The 15,427-nt window shown below is 41.0% G+C and overlaps 1 protein-coding gene across 1 annotated transcript in view; it reads left to right on the top strand.

The window, feature by feature from the left end:
• Positions 1–15,283, top strand: part of LOC143276717 (glycerol-3-phosphate dehydrogenase [NAD(+)], cytoplasmic-like) — a 35,714-nt gene extending 20,431 nt beyond the window's left edge. The window contains exons 6-9 of the mRNA XM_076581369.1: positions 3,860–3,980; positions 4,483–4,592; positions 4,971–5,077; positions 5,798–15,283. Of these exons, the coding sequence (XP_076437484.1) occupies positions 3,860–3,980; positions 4,483–4,592; positions 4,971–5,077; positions 5,798–5,894 (435 nt within the window). The 3' untranslated portion in view covers positions 5,895–15,283. The remainder of the gene's footprint in view (positions 1–3,859; positions 3,981–4,482; positions 4,593–4,970; positions 5,078–5,797) is intronic.
• Positions 15,284–15,427: the final 144 nt, after the last annotated feature.

Genomic DNA, 15,427 nt, shown 5'->3' on the forward strand with positions numbered 1-15,427 from the left:
TAGGCTTCTTTTTTTTTTCTTTTTTTTTTCCCATCCCAGAGGTGCAATATTGTTTTAAACAAGATGACTGGAAAGAACTGAATTTTTCCTATTTTTATGCCTAATTTGGTGTCAACTGACAAAGTATTTGCAGAGAAAATGTCAATGTTAAAGTTTGCCATGGACACACAGACACACACACACACACACACACAGACAACCGAACACCGGGTTAAAACATAGACTCACTTTGTTTACACAAGTGAGTCAAAAATTGTTTAAAAAGAAACACACACGCACACATGCACGCACTCACTCTCTCACTCTCACTCTCACTTGCACACACACACACACACACACACACACACACACTCACTCACACACACACACACACACACACACACACACACACACACACCACGGAACTGCCTACAGTGCTTGTTTGAAATGATCAGCAGCGTAGGCTGACTGACTGTGAGTGCAGGGTAATATAGAGAAATGTGTTGTGACAAAAAAAGAGAAACACAAATACAAATGAATAATGGCAACGGGCCCTGCTGCTCAGTGTAAACAACGTCCACAGAACGTTTCCTTTCCCATGCCTTGCAACCGAAAATAGATGCTGCACGGGTGATGGCCTAGAGGTAACACGCCCGCCTAGGAAGCGAGAGAATCTGAGCGCACTGGTTTGAATCACGGCTCAGCTGCCAATATTTTCTCTCCCTCCACTAGACCTTAAGTGGTGGTCTGGGCGCTAGTCATTCGGATGAGACGATAAACCAAGGTCTCGTGTGCAGCATGCACTTAGCACACGTAAAAGAACCCACGGCAACAAAAGGGTTGTTCCTGGCAAAATTCTGTAGAAAAATCCACTTCGATAGGAAAAATAAATAAAACTGCAGGCAGGAAAAAAATTTTTTTTAATGGGTGGCGCTGTAGTGTAGTGACGCACTCTCCCTGGGGAGAGAAGCCCAAATTTCACACAGAGAAATCTGTTGTGATAAAAAGAAATACAAATACAAATTCATTCTTGAAAGCTTGTCAGTGACGCCCGAGAGGGAGTAGCCATGCAGAAAACTGTGGGACCTGTGTGTGTGTATTTTATGTGGGACCCCAGGGATTATCTGCCAGCGCTTTGTGAGCTTTGAACTCCTTCCATCCCACAGCTACATGCCTGCTACACCTCCCCTGACCCAGCACTATACGAGACCACTGCACAGAAAACAGGGTGCTTCACTACAACAGCGAAAATTGATGGAGAATTGTTGATTTAATTCGTCAAACAAAGCTTCGTTTCCGTTCTTCCGGAATCTGTAAACGGTTCAGTTTAGAATGCCAATTGTACCAAGCAAAGAATGAACGAAATAGGAATAGTGTGTTGGTTGTAGGATATTCATACCTGGTCCGCAACGGAAGTAAATATGGTACGAGTTAACTTGTACCTGGAGTGAAATAAGTTAGGGATAGTGTGTGTGTGAAACTTCCCTATCATTTCCCCTTTTCTGTATTGTTCATTGCATTGAAACAGGAGGTATATGTTGTTGTTTTTGTGCAGAACATGTAATTCACTCTCATTTGCCTTCATCATTGTGTTGGGTCTTGAAGTAGGTGTTTGTTGTGTTTAGAACATCTCTTAACTCACTCCGGATGATGGAGTGCTATAGCAGTTTCGACAATTAAAAATTTTTCCATGTTTTCCTCGTGGGGTAGTATAAAAATCGCAGCTAGACCGCGCATTGCGAACATGTCAAGGGTTGAATGGAAAGTTTCTTCGTGAGGTTCCGTAACCACTTGCTGGCCAGCCGTTGACCTTGGTACCCCACATGGCAAGCTAATCTGCATACGTATTGAAAATGGCGTCGCAGGCGATACAAGTGGAAATTTTGGGAGCAAACTAGATCACGACAGCAGCTTTTTACTGTTGCTGAAGTGATTGAAATGCTTCGATGAGGGTGGTGAAGATGTTTAATAAAGTATCTGCAGTGAAGAAAGCTACCAGCAAGAAGATACTGACAGTGACTCAGCTTCTGAGGGCTTTGAAGAGAGGGAGGGGGGTGGGCATACACACCATGTTAGAAGAGGGGTCAATGGGTCAAGTACAAGGAGTTTCATTCAGTTACTTTGTGTTTTGTATTTTTGGTGATTTTTTCCTAGCCCTAACAAATGGGTCATCTGCAGGGGAAAGCAATGGTGAAAACTAGTCGTCCAAAGTGAGTTAAAGTCCTTTTCTCTTCATTCTGTTCAAAGCTGGTGATATGAGTCTGTTGTGTGTGTAGATCATCTCTTTGTATTGTCCATTGTATTGAAGCTGGTGGTGCATGTTTCTTTTGTGTAGAAAATCTCATTGATCTCCCCTTTTTTGTTCTCTTTGTTCAGCTGAAGCTGGTGATGTGTGGTGGTGGTGTTGTAGAACATTGTAGGAGTGGGATGATGATGATGAAGGTGGTGATATTTGTTAATGGTTTTGTAGAACATTGTTGTGGTGGGGGCAGGATGATAGTGCTAGTGGTGATGATGTAAGGTCATAGAACATTGTAGGAGTGGGATGATGGTGTGATGATGTAAGGTCGTAGAACATTGTAGGAGTGGGATGATAGTGGTGATGATGTAAGGTCATAGAACATTGTAGGAGTGGGATGATGGTGGTGATGATGTAAGGTCTTAGAACATTGTAGGAGTGGGATGATGGTGTGATGATGTAAGGTCATAGAACATTGTAGGAGTGGGATGATGGTGTGATGGGATGATAGTGGTGATGATGTAAGGTCTTAGAACATTGTAGGAGTGGGATGATGGTGGTGATGATGTAAGGTCATAGAACATTGTAGGAGTGGGATGATGGTGGTGATGATGTAAGGTCATAGAACATTGTAGGAGTGGGATGATGGTGTGATGGGATGATGGTGTGATGATGTAAGGTCTTCAAACATTGTAGAAGTGGGATGATGATGGTGGTGATGTAAGGTCATAGAACATTGTAGGAGTGGGATGATGGTGTGATGGGATGATGGTGTGATGATGTAAGGTCTTCAAACATTGTAGGAGTGGGATGATGGTGGTGATGATGTAAGGTCTTAGAGCATTGTAGGAGTGGGATGATGGTGGTGATGATGTAAGGTCTTAGAACATTGTAGGAGTGGGATGATGATGGTGGTGATGTAAGGTCTTAGAACATTGTAGGAGTGGGATGATGGTGGTGATGATGTAAGGTCTTAGAACATTGTAGGAGTGGGATGATGATGGTGGTGATGTAAGGTCATAGAACATTGTAGGAGTGGGATGATGGTGGTGATGATGTCAGGTCTTAGAACATTGTAGGAGTGGGATGATGGTGGTGATGATGTCAAGTCTTAGAACATTGTAGGAGTGGGATGATGATGGTGATGATGTCAAGTCTTAGAACATTGTAGGAGTGGGATGATGATGGTGATGATGTCAAGTCTTAGAACATTGTAGGAGTGGGATGATGATGGTGATGTCAAGTCTTAGAACATTGTAGGAGTGGGATGATGATGGTGATGATGTAAGGTCTTAGAACATTGTAGGAGTGGGATGATGATGGTGATGATGTAAAGTCTTGGAGCTTTGTAGGAGTGGGATGATGATGGTGGTGATGATGTAAGGTCATAGAACATTGTAGGGGTGGGATGATGAAGATGATGCTGGTGATGTGTGCTGGTGTCTTTTCAGAGCATTGCAGTGGAGGTAGGAGCAGGATGATGGTGATGGTAGTGGAGTGTGGTGTAGAACATTGTAGGGGTTGGGTTTGGGATGATGATGGTGGTGATGTGTGGAGGTGGTGGTTGTGTTTCAGAACATGGTGGTGTTGGGAATAGGATGATGGTGATGATGGTGGTGATGTGTGCTGGTGTCGTTTCAGAACATCGTAGCGGTGGGGGCTGGTTTTGCGGACGGTCTAGGGTTCGGAGACAACACCAAGGCGGCCGTGATCCGTCTGGGGCTGATGGAGATGGTCAAGTTCTGTGAGGTCTTCTACCCTGGTGAGCCACTCCATGTGGACTGTTTTAGTGTGTGTGGGGAGGGGATGGGGGGGGGGGGTGTCTGTGTGAAGTCTTCAACTTTGGTAAGCCTCTCCACGTGGTCTTTTTTAGTGTGTGTGTGGGGAGGGGGGGGGGGCTGTCTGTGTGAAATCTTCTGCCTTGGTAAGCCTCTCCACATGGTCTTTTTTAGTGCGTGTGTGTGTGTGTGTGATGTCTTCTGCTTTGGTGAGCCTCTCTACATGTTTGTGTGTGTGTGTATGAGATTTTCTGCCTTGGTGAGCCTCTCCACATGTGCGTGTGTGTGTGTGCGTGCGTGCATGTGTATGAGGTCATCTGCATGCGCACGTGGCTCTCTCTTAAAATAACCAGCAAACCCCCTTGAAAATCTGATGATAGCTGGCCTGCACGCCCTCCCTAAGGCCCAGCTCACATCAAATTATTATTATTATTATGATTTAGTTGCATTGAGTGAGTGTGTGTGTGTGTGTGTGTATGTGTGCAGGCTCCCAGCAGGGTACATTCCTTGAGAGCTGTGGTGTGGCCGATCTGGTGACCACCTGCTATGGGGGGCGTAACCGTCGTGTGGCCGAAGCCTTCATCCGCACTGGGAAGGTAAGGAATGGGGCGTGGGGGGCTGGGGGGTTATTTGGGTTTTTTCTTCTCCTTTTTTGTTTTGTTTTTGTCTTCTTCTTCTTTTTCTTCTTCTTCGCACACACACATGCACTCTCTCTCTCTCTCTCTCCCTCTCTCTCTCTCTCTCTCTCTCTCTCTCACACACACACACACACACACACACACACACACACACACACACACACACACACACACACACACACACACACACACACACACTCACACACTCACTCACTCACGCACGCACGCACGCACGAGTACTACCACTCTCCACACAGAAGAGAAAACCCACATTTGCCAAGACATCAATGTTGGCTGTAACACCAAGCGTTTCTGTTGGTGCCGGTGCACACACAGTCTATAGAAGAGCTGGAAGCAGAGATGCTGAACGGTCAGAAACTGCAGGGACCGCCCACTGCCTTCGAGGTCAACTACATGCTGAAGAACAAGAAAATGGAAGAAAGGTGAGGAGGTTGGGAGGAGGGGTGGGGGGTGGGAGGGAGGGAGAGCACATGAGGGGCAGGCGTTTGATGTGATATGATCATGATGGTGATGATGATATGATATGGATACTTACACAGCGCGTATCCTCGGTCAGAGACCAAGCTCTATGTGCTTTGCAAACACGGGGTCATTTGCACAACAGGCTGCCTACCTGGGTAGAGCCGACTGACAGCTGTAAGGTATCTTAAGTCCTATTTAGAATATAGGCACTATGTATATTCACATTATAATTATCATTACTGTTATTGTAATGAGGTGTGTTTTTTAAAAGGAAGGTGGCAGAGTGGTTAAGACGCTCATCGGCCGATACAGAGAGTCTGTGAGGGTGTGGGTTTGAATCCCACTCAAGCCCTTTCTCCCAAGTTTGACTGGAAAATCAAACTGAGCGTCTAGTCTTTCGGATGAGATGATAAACGAAAGTCCCGTGTGCAGCTTGCACTTGGCGCACTGAAAAAGAACCCGTGGCAACGAGAGTGTTGTCCTCTGGCCAATTGGTATAAAAAGAAATGCACTCTGACAGCTACACAAATTTATAAGCATGCACTCCAGGCCTGACTAAGCACGTTGCGTTATGCTGCTGGTCAGGCATTTGCCTAGCAGATGTGGTGTAGCGTATATAGATTTGTCTGAACGCAGTGATGCCTTTTTGAGAAACTGAAACTGAGATGTTGTGTGTCCAGGTTTCCCCTGTTCACGGCCATCCACCGGATATGTAAAGGAGAGGTGAAGGCGGAGTTGTTTCTGGATTGTTTGAAAGATCATCCGGAGCATATGTAGTTGTCTCATACCCCCCGGCCCCCAACCCCCTCCCTCTACACACGCTGCTGTGGTGTGGCCTGCTTTCTTCTCCTTCCTTCTGTCTTCAACTTACTGCAAACAACAGGTCAGCTGGTCTTGTACTGCAAACAACAGGTCAGCTGGTCTTGTATTGCAAACAACAGGTCAGCTGGTCTTGTACTGCAAACAACAGGTCAGCTGGTCTTGTATTGCAAACAACAGGTCAGCTGGTCTTGTATTGCAAACAACAGGTCAGCTGGTCTTGTACTGCAAACAACAGGTCAGCTGGTCTTGTACTGCAAACAACAGGTCAGCTGGTCTTGTATTGCAAACAACAGGTCAGCTGGTCTTGTATTGCAAACAACAGGTCAGCTGGTCTTGTATTGCAAACAACAGGTCAGCTGGTCTTGTACTGCAAACAACAGGTCAGCTGGTCTTGTTTGATGGTGTTGCTGATTATGCAAGCCTTCCCTTTCTTTCTTTCTTTCCTTCCTTTCTATTCTTCTCTTGAATTGCTGATGATGTGAGGTTGTTGATTGTGACCTGAACATTATCATAGTTTGCTTTCCTTCTTTTCATTTTGTGTGGTTGTCGATTGTGACCTGAAAATTACTGTGGGGTTGTTTTCCTTTTAAATTGCTGATTATGTGAGATTGTTGATTGTGACTTGATTTTTACCGCGAGGTTTGACGTGATGCTTTCAGTTCGTATTTTATTGATCGTATTATTCAGGGGATGGATGGTGTTTGGTTCGACATGAACCCCTGGTCTGATAAGTCTGTGAAGGAAGGAAGACTGAAAGTACTGGGATTTACTTTGAGCCTGGCGAAACGGTCTTTAAAAGAAAAACCTTAGAAAGTCTGATTTAGCATCTGTTGAAGAATATAAAGCTTGCCAAATAAGTCGTCTCTTATTCTGACGCTTGGTGTGCAAAACGCTGTTGTCACAATCTCAGCGCATGCATGCTCATTCACTGAAAAATCTTAGAAAGTCTGATTTAGCATCTGTTAAAGAAGTAAGGCTTGCCAAATAAGTCGTCTCTTATTCTGAAGCTTGGTTTGCAACAGTATAGTCACAATCTCAGCCCGCACATGCTCATTCACACACCATCCCAACACTGACTGTTGAAATAAATTTTCCAAAAAAATAGGAAAGAAAATGATTGTGAAAACCTGGACATACCATGATTACATTTTTTAATCAGAATGTTTGGCTGATGTGAGTGGTTTTATTTATGCACATTGTGGTGAGTTTTACCTGATAGGAATTTCATGTATTCTGCCGTACGGAAGCCCTTTGAACAATGGCGTAGTATTTTGAGGGTTATGCTGAAATGTAGTCATGTTTCTTGCTTCATATGCATGTGTGTGTGTTATTTATTATATAAAGAATGTAAATTCAGCAGTTTTTAAATGGTGGTGTGCCAAGAATAGTTTGAGGAGTGAAGTGTGTGTTTTTTTATTTTTATTTTAAATTGCCAGTGATGTGTTTTGTTGTGGTTTCTTCTGTTTGGATATGCTGATCCTATATATATACTGGCTATTTTAGAATTGAATTGAGTGATTTTATGTGCTGATACTGTATGGAATGGTCATAATTCTACGCAGTTAAAAGACTGTTGTTTGCAGTAGACGTGTAGCATGTTAGTACGAAGGTGCAGGTTTTAAAAACAATTTTAAGTACTTTTTTAACAGCAAAAGTGAGTAATGATTTTTGGTTACGCAGTGTCAAGTTTTATTTGATGTTTACTGTCATTGATTTGTTTTCACAGTTCTAGTCTGCACACTACCTATTCTAGTTGTGTATGTTCTTTGTTTTGGCTTTTTTAATTTGTCAGAAGTAAACAGATTTTGATCAGTGCCATGTTACGTACAGTGAAAAGATTGTGAAACATTTGAGTGATGAAATAGTTCTGTTCCTGTACTGGCATTCTGCTACGGAATATAGGAAGATGCCGTGGCAAAGTCGGTTAGACGCCGGACTTCTGATCCATTGATAGGATTTGATGCCTTGTTTTGGCATGGTGTGTCTTTGGGAAGGGCACTTTAGTGCATTTCTCCTCACTCTCCCCACTTGGCACCTGATTTCAGGAATGGTAAAAACGGTGGAGGGAGAGGATTAGGCCATGTCTCTTTCAGTGCCGAGCCCTTGACACAGTGAATATGAAATCACTGCCCCTCAACCTTTCTGTTTGTTTTTCAACAGAATCAAAATGGACCATTGCATTTGTTTTAGCTCAGCTTACCACCCAGGGCCATATGAAAGTGCTTTTGAGTTTGTTTGTTTTTTGAAAGGAGAAATCATTCAGTTTTTTTGGAAGGAAAAATCATGACATGTTTTTTTGAAAGGAAAAACCATGACATATATATTGACAAATTTTTGCCAAAAGATGATAGCAAAGTTGGCTTTTTAACGAAAGTATAAACTTTTAAAAAAAGAAAACAAAAAAGAAACAAAAAAGTGTCATGAAATACAAGATGGCACTATGCTGTGCTGGATTGATTTGTTCCTTGACAAAAACTAGTCATGAAGTCTTAATGGACAATCACATTCCCACGGTTCTTTGTCACCCTAACGTCTTCATGGGAAAAAGCTTTAAGGTATGCACCTAGTCTCATGCAGACTTGTGTGACAGTTCATTTGATCGACTCGTGTGTGTGAATGAAGTGAGTCTGTGTAATCACCTGGTCACTATTGTCAGTGCTTCTGTCTGTATTTTTTTGTATGTGTGTGTGTGTGAGGTGAACTTTACCGTTGGACTTATCTCTGCAAGAGCAAATAGTATAAGAACCAAACTTGGTAGGACACCTCTTTGAAACTGAAACTTGGTGGAATGGTAGGTGTATACAAGTTCTTTCCATTCACCCCCATTGATTATGCGGAGGTAAGCAGGGTGATAGGTCAAGGTCATTACTTGGCTAAAGGTGAAAACCTCCATGAAGCTCATGTCTTGCATCCAGTTTTCATCAGACCTGGTAGAGGGACTGACCTTGGTGACAGCATGACCCCCGTTGAAATTCAAGGTCAGATGTTGCAAGGTCAAGGTTACATTATGGCAAACTTTAATCACAGGAAAAGCTTTTTGACTCAGAAGAGATGAGGTCTTTTTTTTTTTCTTTTTTTTTTCCCCATTCCATCATACTTGTGGTTGGGGAGGGTATCACATGTGAGTCTTGAAGGCTTTGCCTCCCTTGTTATCGGATGTTTTCATTTGTCGGTGTTCGATGTTGTTTATTTGTCAGCTTACTGATCAGTTCATGTTGTTTATCGTGTAATTCCCTCATTATTTTCGTGGATCTGGTGGTTATTCACATGTTTTTGTTGGTTTTATTTCTTGATGTTGACTTGTATGCCTGTTTTGTTTTGTGAGAAAAGCTACAGAAAGTTTGTGTGCACCACATGATGGCATTTTCGGTGTTCAGTCATGAACGTTCACTTCTTATCTGGCTTTGGAGTCTCTTTCCACCAGCCTGGACCATTTCAACCCCAAAAAATCTTTTTTTATTAATACGATCAAATCATTGATTCATATTCAGCCATATCGAATTCATGATAGGCGTGCCATATATATATACATTATACCTACATAAATACTTCTTGCCCCTAAAAACAGAACAGATTCTTTTCCTATCATTAAAGCAAGAGTCTGATTCAGCCGTATTGAAATCAACGTAGGGGTGCCATATTTGGAGATATCTCTCTCTCTCTCTCTCTCTCTCTATATATATATATATATATATATATATCAGTCAAAGTTTCTTTATTATAAATTGTTTAGCTTACGCAAATCTCTTTCAGGACGATCATTTGAAATGGATATTGAAGAAGTAAATGTGGGGTGAGGAAATAGGTGCAGTCCATTCCAAAGTATTTATGACAAGGAATGCTCTGTTCTGAGAATAAAGGGGAAGATAGGAGATCTTGTGCTGTATTTTCAGAACAGATGTTCTCTGTCCGGCTTTTTTAATAATTTCTTGGAACTGTGTTTCAGTATATTTCCAACCTTTTAAGCAAGAATGTTGATGTGGGTTTTTTTGTGTTATTTTTTGTTTTGTTTTGTTTTTTACCTTAGATTTGACAATCTTTGTGGGCATATCGGACGTAGTTTTGGTACGCATTATTTTATTTATTTTAAATCAAAAATGTGTGTCAATTTGGGCTGAAAACGTTTCTCTGGTTAGTATTTGTGTCGTGATTGAAATAACGTTGTTTATTTGATTGAATCCAGTTTTGATGTGTTTGTTTATGGTGTTTTTGATGTGACAGCTAATTTATGTAAGAGAAATGGGTTTAAATGATTGACAGTCATGACTGTTGGGGAAGAAGACTTTATTCATGACGCACATTATGACACATACTATGACGTGACATAGATGAGGGGCTACATGCGCACACACTCACATACACGTACACACTACATGCGCACACACTCACATACACGTACACACTACATGCGCACACACTCACATACACGTACACACTACATGCGCACACACTCACATACACGTACACACTACATGCGCATACACTCACATACATGTACAAATTGAAAATAATTCTGTTAGATTTATTGAAAATTGATAAAAAATCATATCTCTCTGAACTTAAATGTTTGTTAATTCATTTCTCAAATATGTGCAGGTGGTGGTGGTGGTTGTTTTATTAGATTTTTAGGTATCGAAAATTATAAATTAGGTATCAAAATTTTATAATGTGTGCAAGCATGAGACCAAAATAGATGAGTTCAATTTGGACATACTTTTCCTGAAAGTGGCAGCGGTTTTGTGTCAGTACACGTAGTTTGTTGTTGCTGATGAAGAGAATCAGCAAATGCTGCTTGTCTCATCAACTGTATTGCTTCTGTTGTGCCATCAAGTTTTTCAGCATCACTTTGGCGGGGCAGTTTTGTGGTTTTTGTTGGAAAGAACTATTATTATGGTGCTTACTAATGATAAGAGAGCTTGTGGAATTTATGATAAAAGTTATACTATAGATACATACAAGAAACAGATGGTCATTTAATGCTTTTGGAAAAGTCATTTTGGAGACATCAGGCAGCATCAGTAGTGAGGATCAGTGAAGGATGAAGATGCTCTGACTGATGTTTGTCAAATAATTATAGATCTCTTTTTTTTGATTGAAGTATTGCTATTAATTGTTGTTAGCAGCAGCAAGAAAGAAGCATGTGAGTTTTGATTTGTTGTTATTGTTCAGTTTGGAAGTTTTATTGATGTTGTTGTTCTTAAGTGTGGGAGTTTCAGTTGATGTTGTTGGACGTTTTAATGATGTTTTTGTTAAGCATGGAATTTTTTATATAGTTGTTAAGCATGGAAGTTTTGATGTTATTATTGTTAAGCATAGAACTAGAAGTTTTAACGTTGTTGTTGTTGATAATTATGGAAGTTTTGATGATAAAATGCTAAGCATGGAATTGTTTTGCAGTTGTTGTTGAGCATGGAAGTTTTAACGTTCTTGTTAAGCATGGAGTCTTAATGTTCTTCAGTGTGGAAGTTTTAATGTTGTTCAGCATGGAAGTTGTATTGTTCTTGTTAAGCATGGAGTCTCAATGTTCTTCAGCATGGAAATTGCATGAAGTTTTATTGTTGTTCAGAGTGGAAGTTTTAATGTTGATAAAAAGCGTGGATGTTTTGATGTTGTCATTGTTGCTGAGCATTGAAGTTTTGATGTTCTTGTAAAGCTTGGATATTTTGATGTTGTCATTGTTGTTGAGCATGGAAGTTTTGATGTTCATGTGAAGCTTGGATATTTTGATGTTGTCATTGTTGTTGAGCATGGAAGTTTTGATGTTCATGTAAAGCTTGGATATTTTGATGTTGTCATTGTTGTTGAGCATGGAAGTTTTGATGTTCATGTGAAGCTTGGATATTTTGATGTTGTCATTGTTGTTGAGCATGGAAGTTTTGATGTTCATGTGAAGCCTGGATATTTTGATGTTGTCATTGTTGTTGAGCATGGAAGTTTTGATGTTCATGTAAAGCTTGGATATTTTGATGTTGTCATTGTTGTTGAGCATGGAAGTTTTGATGGCATTGTTGTTGAGCAGGGAAGTTTTAATTTGTTATTATTTTGTGAAGCATGAAAGTTTTAATTTGTTATTATTTTGTGATTTGTTATTATTTTGTGAAGCATGAAAGTTTTCATTATTCTCATTTTGTTAAGTGCAGTAAGTTTTATTTGTTTTGTTTTTTGATTAGTATGAAAATTTTGGTTTGTTGTTGTTGCTAAGCATGGAAGTTTTATTGTTCAGTGCTAAGTTGTATCGTCCTAATGTCGCTCATCCTGAGTCCCACATATGCAGCCTTCACAGGCAGGAGTAGAATGCTTGATTGTGTTGGAAGAGAACAGAGATTGTAGTGATGACACAGACAGTTCCAGAGTCCTCAGAACAATCAGTTGTGCTCAGATATGATGATAACTTACAGTAGTATTTCATGAATAAAAATCACTAGCTTATATTATCCAGGTGAAAGATAAATATTTGTGATTTGTGTGTTTTAGTTTGAGTGTGAATGGCTTTTATATTTATTAAATGATTTGTATGGCTTGTTTGAGTGTAAGTAGTGTAGAGTTCTATTTACCATCATGTATGCTTTCAACAATCAAGGAAAATAATCAGTAATGCTGGAAGGAGAGAAGACGAGGGAGAGAAGCTGTATTCATTTTGGTGTGTATAAAGGTTGTCACTTCAGTTGTGGTTTGGCGCAGTGTGCATCGCAGCTTGGTGTGATGGGTGTGTTGATTGACTGATGCGTTTCTCTGCACTGTCTGCATTGTTGATGCAGCCTTTGAGTGACCAAAATGGCTTCTTCAGGGTTCAGCTTGATTGATAAAGCGTGTCTTTTGATCACAGACACATCAGTTACATTCACTTGAAACTGGTCCTTATTCTGTGCCTTTATTGGTTTGTTTTTTTTAGGGGGTCACAATTTATGTGTGTGTTGCATGATCATCAGTATGCAACTTTCTCTTTGTTTTTTGTTTTTTTGTTTGTTTGTTTTTTTCCATGGTGGGAATCTCGGTGTTCTAACATGGATCATGGAAGGAATAGTTCAGACAGAATAAAAAGCATAGCTGACAGCATGTGAAGAAGATTACACTGCCTTGTAAACGCCTAGTATCTAGTAAATGCCCACCGCCAACTTTGAAAGAAGAAAAAGGAAGAAAAAAAACCCAACAAGCCAATTTTATTCAGGATCGTGTTGCTTTACGAAACAGTAGGGATTTAGATCTTGAGTTAAGTTGTGCCATTGGGAAAAAAAAAAAAAAAGAGAATACGCCCACCCCCAACTTTGAATGAAGAAAGATGAAAAATAACAGTTCAGTTTGCCTTTCGGGACCCTGCTGCTTGGAAAAGTCAGCGGAAATTTTGATCTTGAGATGACGGGCGCAATAGCTGAGTGGTTAAAGCATTGGACTCTCAGTCTCAGGATCCCAGGTTCGAATCTCAGTAACAGTGCCTGGTGGGTAAACGGAGATTTTTCCGATCTCCCAGGTCAACGTAATGTGCAGACCTGCTAGTGCCTGATCCCCCTTCGTGTGTATACGCACATTGAAGATCAAATATGCATGTTAAAGATCCTGTAATCCATGTCAGTGTTCGGTCGGTTATGGAAACAAGAACATACCCAGCATGCACACCCCTGAAAATGGAGTATGGCTGCCTATATGGCGGGGTAAAAACGGTCATACATGTAAAAGTCCACTCATGTACATATGAGTGAATGTGGGAGTTGCAGCCCACGAACACAGAAGAAGAAGACAAAGATCTTAAGATTAGGAATAGACCAACTACATGGTCATTCCTTGAGCCAGTGTCTTCTATCAGCAGCTAGATTTTTGTTTGAAACTGTTTTATAGGAAACAGGGGTATCATGGTATGTCCCTGAACCTACAGTTATCCAAGTCAGTACTGGTTCTCAGTACCTGTGCTGAGAAATAAATCTTATGCAGTTGATTTCAAACTCATGAACTGGGTTTTTCTACTGATGTTGCCAGTTTAACAGGAGAGCTGAATTCAAACTCTTGGTAATGAATTTACCTACTGACATTGCGATTTTAATGAGGGATTTCTCACGCATGGAGTCAACTCTCAGCCAGTACGTTATAATGAAACTGAAAAATGGATTGGACTCTCGTGGGGGGTAAAGAACCCAGAAAACGCCCAGCCAAATTACTTGCAAAAGGGATGTGGCCGCATGCAGAGTAGTTTACATATATGACGCACGTTCTTTTGTGTGCATGCTGCACGTCTGATATATTCCATTTTCACCTCTTTGACATGGATACTTATACAGCGCCTTTTCTCGGTCTGAGACCAAGCTCTAAGCGCTTTACAAACACGGGGTCATTTGCACAACAGGCTGCCTGCCTGGGAAGAGCCGACTGACAGCTGCCATTGGGCGCTCATCGTTCATTTCCTGTGTCATTCGATAAGATTTCAGGCATTCACACATACACAATCAGACAGACATGTAACATTTTATGTGTATGAGTGTTTTGTTTATCAACCCCACCATGTAGGCAGCCATACTCCGTTTTCAGTGGTGTGCATGCTGGGTATGTTCTTGTTTCTATAACCCACCAAACGCTGACATGGATTACAGGATCTGTAACGTGTTTATTTGATCTTCAGTGTGCGTATACACGCGAAGGGGGTTCAGGCACTAGCAAGTCTTCACATATGTTGACGTGGGAGATCAGAAAAATCTCCACCCTTTACCCACCAGGCACCGTTACCGAGATTCGAACTTGGGACCCTCAGATTGAAAGTCCAGTGCTTTTACTACTCAGCTGTTGTGCCTGTCTCTTACCTGGAGAGGAGATGGCTAAAGGGAAACAACCCAGGTGCATGCACCTGAGGACAGGCACACAAGCCTACCATTCGGGAGTTGTAGTTGTTACATAAAAAATTGATAACCGTTCCGGATATCACAGCCAAGAATCATGTCTTGCAGAGAAAAAGGCACACACACACATGGACTTTGAAGCTGCATGTAAGAACATAGAGTGTTCCAGAAAAATCTTGAAAATTTCAGGTTTATTCCAAGCATCTTCTCTTCCTGGTAGTTTTTTTTTTTTTTTTTCTAAGCAGGGCATGTTTGTGCATGACTGGTACTAGTGACAGAAGGACAAGTTTTCGTTTTGCTCCCCCAACTCCTCAGCTTGGGTTGTGCTGTTCAGAGTGCTTCCTACATTATCTTTGTACAGTGTGTTTACTTGGGGGAAAAAAAAGGTTCATTTTTGGTGTGGCTTAATTTAAATGCCTTACTTTGGGTTCTTTTTTTTTCTTTTTAAACATTTTGGATGTTTCTGTTGCATTGTTTTTTTCGTTCTTCATACGCTATCATTATTTGTGGGGAAAAACCCCCCAGAAAAGAACATTGAGTAATAAACACATAATTCTGATGATTTGGGTCTATTTCTGCTTAAATTAGAACTTATACGTGAGTTATCATTGTGCAAGGATTTATGAAGAGAATTTCCTATTTGAGGGAGTGGCACAGGAACTGAAT

Source organism: Babylonia areolata, chromosome 32, assembly GCF_041734735.1.
Source record: "Babylonia areolata isolate BAREFJ2019XMU chromosome 32, ASM4173473v1, whole genome shotgun sequence".
NCBI classification, from domain to species: domain Eukaryota; kingdom Metazoa; phylum Mollusca; class Gastropoda; order Neogastropoda; family Buccinidae; genus Babylonia; species Babylonia areolata.